At 40.7% G+C, this 10870-nt stretch overlaps 1 protein-coding gene across 1 annotated transcript in view; it reads right to left on the bottom strand.

The window, feature by feature from the left end:
• LOC142495854 (arginine--tRNA ligase, cytoplasmic-like) overlaps positions 1–8869 on the bottom strand; it is a 67946-nt gene extending 59077 nt beyond the window's left edge. Inside the window, exons 1-2 of the mRNA XM_075601890.1 lie at positions 8152–8869; positions 3397–3585 (exon numbers count right to left, since the gene is read on the bottom strand). Coding sequence (XP_075458005.1) covers positions 3397–3585; positions 8152–8325 — 363 coding nt within the window. The 5' untranslated portion in view covers positions 8326–8869. The remainder of the gene's footprint in view (positions 1–3396; positions 3586–8151) is intronic.
• Between the last annotated feature and the right edge of the window lie 2001 nt (positions 8870–10870).

The raw sequence follows: 10870 nt of genomic DNA on the forward strand, positions 1-10870 counted from the left end.
AAAAAATACATTGTACATAACCACTGGCAAAAGTAAGTAGATTTACCAACAACAACACTTTACATCAATTCTGTTCCTTCCCCGCTTTGCCTTAAATTTTTGGGGTTGGCTGTCCCTTCGGGTAAACACAGAGTCTCATTGAGGTCATTCTACATTTGGTATGAGGTTTATTACACTCTGAGACTTTTTATTTTTGGCATTTGAATTATGTGATTCATCTTTTAATATACATATAGTGAACCATTTCTTGCCACTGTGTGACCTCACTTAGTATGTGACACCAATGCTGTACTGTATTTCAAACCCCCAATATGCGTAGTATTTGATCACTGACAGTGTTTTGTTCAGTTATGACATGCGCAGTGGAGAGACTCTACTCTAAAATCTACTATTTGCCCACGCATGCTTAGTGTACAGTGCAGGTTTAAACACTCACTCCGTAACTCTAACGCTGTCAGATCATGAGCAACTTCATGCATGTGTAGTGATTCCGCACTATAAGGAAATATAACACTTTACCCATGTGCAGTTGATCGCCGCTGTACCATTTCATTGCCATTTTTGCTCTATTTCCTGACGCGCGCGCACTCAACATTCTGAGTATATTAACTGAGTCCGTTGCGCATGCGCAGACTATTGGATTATTGAACTAAGAGCAGGTACCTCTACGCATTCACAGTGAATTAGTACTGTGTGGAACACTTCACACATGCGCAGCTTACTTCTACCGTATCAACCTGTTTCCACCTATGACGCATGTGCACTGAACATTTTAGATAAATCAACTGAGTCTGTTGTGCATGCATGGATAATCGGCTTAAGACAGAGGATTTCTAAGACTCTACACATGCGCAGGAATTGGAGACTGGCAGGTACAAGGAGATTAATCAGTACGCATTGGATGAACCAATCAGAGAGGTGTATTGATCACATTAGTAATGGCGCCCTATAAAAGATCAGTATTTTGAGCATTTCGCTAATTTCCCGACGAAGCTCCAAAGCTTGAGCGAAACGTGCATAGGGCACGTCAATGATGACATCAAGACGCCATTATGGGTCTGTTTTTATACTACTAAGCGTTCTCTACCAACCGCTAATTTAGGGATTTATATTGTTAAAATTCAACTTTCACCTACACTGTCATTGATTTTACAGCCTGATCGACTAGACACATTACCAACCTTGCGGTCTATTCTATTCGTTTGGGCATGTATTCTGTGATTTTACACTTACTAGTGACTGACCAGTAACTACCTGTAAGGAATCGGGGAACATGTCCTTTGCAGTGTGTTCCCTCCTTACCTGCTGCTGCTGCCGCCGCGGCCACTGTTCCTGCCCATGTGCGCACCTGCAGCTCTTCTAGCTACCGCCTGGAACCTGGTCCTGCCTCCCACACGCGTCGCGTGTCTCTCCCGCGCGGCACGCACACGCGATTACATGCAACGATCCCTAGCTGCGTGGCAAGTCTCTCTTCCCTGCCTTGTTGCCTGCAGCCTATCACAGCTCCGCTGGGGCTGTGCCTCGGCTCCGCCCCCTGTCCCCATTGGCCTGTCCTGCCTTTAAATACTTCCTGCTTCCTCCTATGCTTTGCTCAGCATAATCCTGTGCAGCCTCGTGAAGCTCACGTTTGTGCAGTCCTGTCTCCTTTGCAGTTAACCTCTTGTGTACTGACTCGGCTTGTTTGTGGACCCTTCTGGATTTTGGCATACCCTCGACTACGGCGATCTCTCCTACCCTTGAACACGGCATACGGACTCGGACTACGCTGCTCTCTCCAATCCCAGACCACGTTTTACGGACCCCTACTATCCTGTCTTCTCCAATCCCGGAACTAGGCAAGAATACCGCATCTCCTATACTCTCCAACCCAGACCCGGCTACGCTAAACTATCCACCTTCCAGGTACGTCTCCGCTGCTGCGGGTGTGTGGTGTTATAACGTCCCACCACTGTGCCGGGGTCTTGTCTTGTTTGGGGGTAGCGCGAGCGTTACACTACCATCTGTGTATTGGCAATTTGCTAATCATAGGCAAAACGCTATATAGTCTCATTGGCAATATATTATGTGTGATCTATATTTAGGTTTATTGGTCTACAACATCCAGCTGATTAATAGTTAAGTGTTGTGTGGGTTATACCTAGGCTGTCTTTGCTCTTGCCTGTTTGCAAATTAACACTAATCCTTATGCTCTATCTCCCCATTTCCAACTTTACTTAGTTGCATTTGTATTGTATTGTATGTCTTTATTTATATAGCGCCATTAATGTACATAGCGCTTCACAGTAGTAATACATTTGGTAATCAAATAAATAACAGATAATATAAATGACAGATCATGGGAATAAGTGCTTTAGACATAAAAGTAACATTAAGGAAGAGGAGTCCCTGCCCCGAGGAGCTTACAGTCTAATTGGTAGGTAGGGAGAACGTACAGAGACAGTAGGAGGGAGTTCTGGTAAGTGCGTCTGCAGGGGGCCAAGCTTTATGTATCATGTGTTCAGAATATCCACAGTGCTATTCATATGCTTCTTTAAGCAAGTGTGTCTTAAGGTGGGTCTTAAAGGTGGATAGAGAGGGTGCTAGTCGGGTACTGAGGGGAAGGGCATTCCAGAGGTGTGGGGCAGTCAGTGAAAAAGGTTTAAGGCGGGAGAGGGCTTTAGCTACAAAGGGGGTAGAAAGAAGACATCCTTGAGAAGAACGCAAGAGTCGGGAGGGTGCATAACGAGAAATTAGGGCTGAGATGTAAGGAGGGGCAGAAGAGTGTAAAGCTTTAAAAGTGAGGATAAGAATGGAGTGTGAGATGCGGGATTTGATCGGAAGCCAGGAGAGGGATTTCATGAGGGGAGATGCTGAGACAGATCTAGGAAAGCGTAGAGTGATTCTGGCAGCAGCATTTAGGATAGATTTTAGGGGAGTCTTGTGACCATTTACCAACAACAATATTGCTATTATAATAATTAGGCCACATTTATTATGTGATTGTGAACACTTATCCACCTTAGTGCACAATCATTTGGTCTTACACTGGTATTTTTTCAACCAGTTACTGTAAGATTCATCAGTTTAAGTTTACGCTCTAGGCTGTGTATTTTATTCACGGTTTTTCTTGTACAGCGATATATGTTTTATGTAACCTATTTACTAATAAAGTTATTTATTATTAATTAATATTATTTGGTGATGTACTACTTAGCGCATTTCTTTATAGTTAATACCTTAGTATTTTCTTTCTTTGTTTTGTCTGCTTAAAAAGAAGACATTTGTCCTACTGTATATATGGATATTGTATTCTTCTGCGTGTTATCGCTGTTCTCTCATAACCTACTCATATCTTAAAATGTAACATGCTCACAGTGTAGATGTTTGCATTGTAGACATAGCAATCAATCAGTTAACCTGTGTCATGGCCATGGCACTGCTGCAGTGGTAGTCCCCAAATGTCGGCTTCTGGTTTAGTGTGATTGTCAGGGGGACATTTTCCAGGTCAGGATATGCTGATCTGATGGCCTTCCCAAAGACCTCTTGAAGTTGGACATTGATGTTGATCATGCTTTTTGTGGACTTATTTCTTTCTTCTTGGAGACGCTGCAAGGAAGTCAATAAGTTATATTAACATCACAAAGAAATACAACTAAAATAAATAAAACAAATTAAATAAAAATAAAATAAAAAACACAATTAAAAATAATAAAAACAATAAAATAGATCAAAATAAAATAAAAAGAATTAAAACTAAAATAAATAAAAGCACATACAAAATAAAAAACGAACACATTAATAATAGAACTAAAAACAATAAATCTAAAATTAATAAAAAATAAATATAAAATAAAGATAACATTAAAATAAAATAGGAACATGATTATAAAGATGAGTAACATTTTTAAATGACTGTATATACATAGAAATACCATGAAAATGCCTTTAAGGCCTTATATTTAAGGGAAGAGAGCAAATAGTGCAAAGTGACAGTAATATATGGTTTAACATCTATACTAAATGACCCATATACAAAATGTCTCTGCTAATCAATTTACAGGCAAAATAGAGTTATTGTTTTTAAATCCTATAAAAAGCCCCTTAATTCTTTACTTGCCCCAATAACGAGGGACCTCACTCAACATGCTGTGAAACTCTATACCCAGGAGGGGATACAATTTTAGCCTGATCCATTTGAATCGAATTACATTTTTCTCCACCTCCTCTGACCTCCATTCTTGATTTAATGGTAACCAATGCAACTGGGGACTTTAAAAATAAGGCACGCCATCAGAAATTATACAAAAGAAAGACAATTAAATGGAACACTGTATGTTAAGAGCTGATAAATACAACTGAAATTACAGAAAAAGAAAAAAATACCCCTCCCCCAAAATAGTTTCATGGCGCAATGTATGAGTTAAATTAGAGGGTAGTTGTGAAGAATAATCATTTACACCAGTGTTTTTCAATAAGGGTTCCACAGGCATCCCTGAACTGTTGACAGTAGATGATGTTAAGTGCAAATAGCTTTACACCTTCACAAGTCTCACAAAAGTCATGAGTAAATAATACTTTCCAGACCTTCGATTATATGCAGCTCCAAAGGTTCACACTTTCCAAAAAGTCTGTAAGAGACTATTCAAAATGGAAGCTTTTTGGCGCGCAAATCTCTCCGGGAAATAGTAAAGGTGGATCGAAATCCTTTCCTGGGATGGATGACGTCACCTTATCCACAGTATGGGATGTGTCCTCTGCATATACTTAGAAAAAAGAGAGAGACGTATAAAGATGCCCCATCGCCCAGGGCGATCGGAGGGACCAGTATTCAGGAAGTGCCGAGGAGCCCTTGTAACATCAGAGGGAGACTGTTGGGAGTGACGACTGGAGAGCTGTGAGAGGTTGCGAGTGAAGCGCCAGGAGAACGCCGACACCTCAACTGCACCCAACGGAGGCTCTAGTCGACATTTATACGCCCGAAGGCAAGGTACTCACTTCTGTTTGTGAGTTGAATGTATGAGTTTTAACCCCTTTTTTACTTCAGTAAATTATATTTTTATTTTTTATTTTTTTCTAAGTTTATGCAGAGGACCGATCCCATACTGTGGATAAGGTGACGTCATCCATCCGAGGAAAGGATTTCGATCCACCTTTACCATTTGCCGGAAAGATTTTTGCATCCATAAATCATCCCTAAAGTTCCCGGCAATGTTAAGGTCATATGAAAATTGTACCAAATACAGAAGAATTTACAATGTATCTGACCTCAGACATGCTATTAGAGTGGGTTGGGGTTCTTTACAATGCATCTGATCTCAGACTTGCTATTAGAGAGGGTCGGGGTACTGCAAAATGTCACAATATAATTATAGGGTTCTTTAACCAAAAAAGGTTGGAAAGAGAAAGAAAGAGAGAGAGAGAAAGAGAGAAAGAAAGAGAGAGACCCGATCCTAGTGCAATACCAGCGAGTAAAATTTTATTGTCTTGAACAATAATAATTTAAAACTCACATACATCCGAGATTTTAAAGGGTTGTATGAGATAACTGATGAAATCAGCCTGGTTTGAGGAAACGCGTAGGGTCACGTGCTGCTGTGAGAAGCGGTGTGTAAAGATTTTTAATCACAACACCAGAGAAGCAGGTTATACTCTGCCCTATAGTATCAGGAACTTTTCCACTTGGAACGCTGTTGAACAACTGCTTGTTGCCGGAGGACACCCTAAAGAGTAACACCCACTGAGATGATTCTCAAGGAGGCCATCCCCCGACGGATGGAGCAGTTTCTTGGGTCACATGTTGGGGCATGAGTTGTCTCATACAACGCTTTAAAATCTCGGATGTTTATGAGTTTTAAATTGTTATTGTTCAAGACCATTACATTTTACTCACTGGTATATTACACTAGGATCGGGCGCTTTTTCTTCTCTTTTTTTTCTATTCAGGTCTCGTGAAGGGAGGTTGTTGTATCCATGAAGAAGGCTGCCAGTGTCATAAAGATTTGGTAAGATTAACCAATTGTGGTCACAGTGCTACCAGACAATTTTTTCCGGTTTTTGGATTTGTTTTTTTTAATTATATCTTTTATGTATTGTTTACATACTTTATTAGTTTAGCAGCAGTATAATCTATATTCTTACTATAAGACTATGTTCTAGACTTTGTTATTGCTAATGATTTATTGACATACTTTATCAGTTCAGTAGGAGTATTAATTTGCTTGTAAATCTCTGTTACTGATTATCATTCATTGAGCAATTTGTTATCTTTTGCAAATACTATCCAGAACCCCCATAACATAGGGGACATTTAGATATATTGCCATACACCCATAGGCGCAGTCTTTTATTTATATATATATATATATATATATATATATATATATATATATATATATTATAAACAGGGCACTCACAGGTCTTAAAAAGTAGAGAAAAGTGCTTGTGCATGGATTTGTGTGCGTGTGTGCAAAGAGAAAGAGTAAGGCTGCGGACATGGTGCCTTCTCCCATATGGAGGCTGAGGGAAAGCGGGTCCTTTCCCTGGCCATGGTACGCGCGCTGTCCCTGGGCGGGTCTCGGGGTGTGCCAGTGACATCACAGAGCTGCTTCGCCCTCATTGGGCAAACCGATCACTTGACAGGCCTGTCGCGCAAAGAAATCACTTCCAACTGATTTCTTGCGCAACGCGCGCCCCCTCCCGCTTCCGCGCGCATGCCGCATGGACGCAAACACTGCCTTAAGTAAGTCTGTTTGCTCAGTGTGTGAACGTGTCCGCACAGTCTGCGGCACCATGTCTGAGGTCTAAGAGTAGAAGCACTTCTTCTCTTCCTTTTTGCATTCTAGATTCCTATGAAACCTATTGTATCCACCTCAAGCTGCTACATCTCCATTGGTTCATATACCCTACAAGTCGGTTTAATTTACACCTACAGTATGGACTATTTGGACTTGTTAATAGCTTTGACTCAACCTGATTATTGTTATTTGCATGTGTGTTATATTTAGTATTATAGTTTTCACACCCAAATTGGTATACATACACCACACCCTTGTGTGAATTAATTTATTTACACATAGTCACACGTTATATTAAAGCTGCAGGCCAAGCAATATCCTACATGTGTTTTTTTTTTTTTTTTTTTAATAAAATCAGTTCTGTACTATGAGAAAATACTTCTAGCATTTTTTTAAGCAACTCTAAGTGACATTTTAATGTATTAGAATGTAACAAGCATTTTTGTTTCTATAGCAACGATTTACAAAGTCATATCCCCTTCCTCTTCTGAAACAGGCTCTGGCACACCATTTCTGAGCCCTGCCCTCTCTCTAGCAGTGCCCCAATTGTATCTAGTGACTGCCTGGTCACATGATCTTCCCCACAGAAATGTGAATCTTTGGTCCTCATCTGCTGCACTGACAGGGATTTAATGAACCCCTCAGCCAAATCTTCACTGATCGATCACAGGAGAACGGATCGATCGGCAACAACTTGGACTGCTGCTTTAACACTGTTTATATTAGTCCAACACTTTTTTGACATACGCTAATTTAATTTAGATGAGCACTGATTTTTCTTATCATATATATATATTTATTATTATATATATATATATATTTATTATTATTATTATATATTGTATATATAATATATATATATATAAAATATATGCAATATATAATAATAAATAATATAATATATATAATAATAATAAATAATAATATTATACATACATACACACACACACGATCCTCCAAATTTGTAAATAATTGAATGCAGTATTCAGAGTAATTATTAAATGCATATTTAATACATACATATTTAATCTATGTATATATAGAAACGTCTAAATACAGGTATTAAATTAATATACATACATCTCCAAATTCATAACAGTTGTATGATTTTAAATACATATTTATATATCTATGTAGATATTTACTGAATTGCCACAAAACTTAATCAGGCAATATAAGATACAATTTTACTACAATGTATATTTATGAGTTGATATGCATTTTATATTTCTACTTGTTGATGATGATATATGTATACGATACCGTTCCGAAGTCAGGCAATAAGAGAGCACTCAAGAGAAGTTTGGTAACACAGGTGTATTCAGTGAATAAGGGGTTACATGGGGAACAACGTTTCGGTCCACCAAACGGGACCTACTTCTTTATAAGGTCCTGTTTGGTCCAGGACAACTGATGAAGGCGCCACCAGTAAGAGCAGACTGGGACAGCTGGCGGAGGCGCTACCAGTGAGAGCGGCAAGCCCAATGGAACGCAGTAAACTGTGAAGCTCAGAGACGAGCGGTGTCGAGCAGAACCAGTGGGGTAATATCATCTGTCAGACCAGAGTAACAGGGGGAGAAACCACTTAAAGCATTTGAAGGTGTGTGGCTGCGGGTTGTGGGGTTAGAGGACAACACGCTTTTCGTTTATACCTGTAGGTTGGGGTGAGACACACCTAAATAATGTATGCTAAATACGTACGTGTGTGTGTGTGTGTGTGTGTGTGTGTGTGTATATTCTCGTTGTATAATTAGATATATTTCTTACCAGATATTCTATAAATTACCATATACAATACATAATCAGGCACCATAAGATTATATTTTACTACAATGTATATTTACATGTAGATATGTATGTTATATTTGTATTTATTGCTAACAAATATTTTTTTATTTTGTATGCATATGTGTTGTGTGATTGCTCTCAGTTTATTCTTGTAGTTGGGGTGAGGGACACAGCCCATGTGGCTGTCAGCACAGGAGCTGGTGTGTGCTGTGTATATATATATTTATATATAGGTCCCTTCTGTACAGAGTATGGGAGGTCTCCCCGCGCTGCCTCAGCCTCTCCTCATACTGATACCGATACACCTACACCTCCTCTATCCTCCGCTCACACACACCGGGGACCCGGAACAGGAAACCACGTCATGTATAGGAACCGGATACCGAGCGAGGGCACGAGATACAAACATGTGAGAGGAAGCAGCGGAGATAGTATAGGAGGAGAGGGAGAGAGGATAGCGAGAGAGAGAGAGGAAGGAGCGGAGATAGGATAGCACGAGAGAGGCTAGCATGAGAGAGAGGATAGCATGCGAGAGAGGATAGCATGCGAGAGAGGATAGCATGATAGAGATGGGATAGCATGAGAGAGAGAGAGAGGGGGCATAGCATGAGAGAGAATAGCATAGCATGCGAGAGAGGATAGCATGATACAGATGAGAAAGAGAGAGATAGATAGCATGAGAGAGAGATGGGATAGCATGAGAGAGAGATGGGATAGCATGAGAGAGAGATGGGATGGGATAGCATGAGAAAGATAGGATAGCATGAGAGAGAGGAAGGAGCGGAGATAGAATAGCACGAGAGAGGATAGCATGTGAGAGGAAGGAGCGGAGGGAGGATAGCATGAGAGGGGATAGCATGAGAGAGAGGGTAGCATGAGAAAGGGAGGATATCATGAGTGAGAGAGGATAGCATGAGTGAGAGAGGATAGCATGAGTGAGAGGATAGCATGAGAGGGGGTAGCATGAGAGAGGGAGGATATCATGAGTGAGAGAGGATATCATGAGTGAGAGAGGATATCATGAGTGAGAGAGGATAGCATGAGTGAGAGAGGATAGCATGAGTGAGAGAGGATAGCATGAGTGAGAGAGGATAGCATGAGTGAGAGTGGATTGCATGAGAGAGATAGGATAGCATATGAGAGCGTGGATAGCATGAGAGTGAGGATAGCCCATGAGAGAGGGAGAGAGGATAGCATGAGAGGGGAGAGAGATAGGATTGCATAAGAGAGGGGAGACATAGGATAGCATGAGAGAGGGGAGAGGTTGTGCAGGGTGAAGATTGATAAATAGGGGGAAGATGGGATAGACAACGATTCACTCTCCATGTATCTCCTCTTCCACCCTGTACCCCTCTCACCCTACTGTATGTCTGATGTGTTTGCTCAATCTCTCTCCCTTCAGGGTATGGCTAACCTGTTGTAAATCAGCATCAGCAAGTAAACAGTCACATATCTGCTAAGGTATCAGAATTAATCTCTGTATATGACAGTCAGTCACATACATGTGGTCTGGGGGAGGAGGGGCTGCAAGGGTTTATACATTTTTAATGTACGTATGTTACTGGTTTCCTACATACTGCACCCCCACCAAAAAAATACTCCCAACACTCCTTGTCACAAGCTTCCAGCCTAAAGATCCATCCCCATAAGGTTGCAGAATCAAAGTCCTGTTATGCTCCACTTACGGGTGGGTACAGGTCAGACCCATATGAATATAACGTCATGAGATCAAGTAGTTGATACAAGCGTATAAATTCCACTGTAACGACACACTTTTAGTGGAATCTCAGGAATAGGAACTCATACCCTCTAACTATGTTGAACAGGTACACTACATGTTTTGGCTCCTGTAAAACCAGCTGTAAATACACAGTTTTTTTTTTTGTGTGTTTGGTACAATGTATAGGTTATGGGATGTCCATAGGGATTGCTTGGAAGTACCTCTGTCCAGCATGAGTGGGGAAACTGGTACCTATTTTATAGCCACAAAATCTTAGAGGGTCTGAGAGCCTGGGCAATCCCTGAAGGGGCTTCTGCTGGACCTACACATCAAGTGCCTGAATTGATTGCTCCTCTATATATACCTGGGTAGTTGCTATGAAAATGGAATGAGTATCATGCCAAGTTTGCGGCAGATTAGAGATACTTGCACATAGTCTGACCTGTACACCCACAGCGAAGCATAACAGGACTATGACTCCATAATTAGGGATGTGCGGAACTGTTAAAATACGTTTCTGTTTTTTTCTATTCAAAATCCATTTCCCAGCCTTATTCAAAATCCGTTTCGCGCTGTAAAATCCGTTGAC

The sequence above is a fragment of the Ascaphus truei genome, chromosome 5 (assembly GCF_040206685.1).
Source record: "Ascaphus truei isolate aAscTru1 chromosome 5, aAscTru1.hap1, whole genome shotgun sequence".
In the NCBI taxonomy this organism is placed as follows: domain Eukaryota; kingdom Metazoa; phylum Chordata; class Amphibia; order Anura; family Ascaphidae; genus Ascaphus; species Ascaphus truei.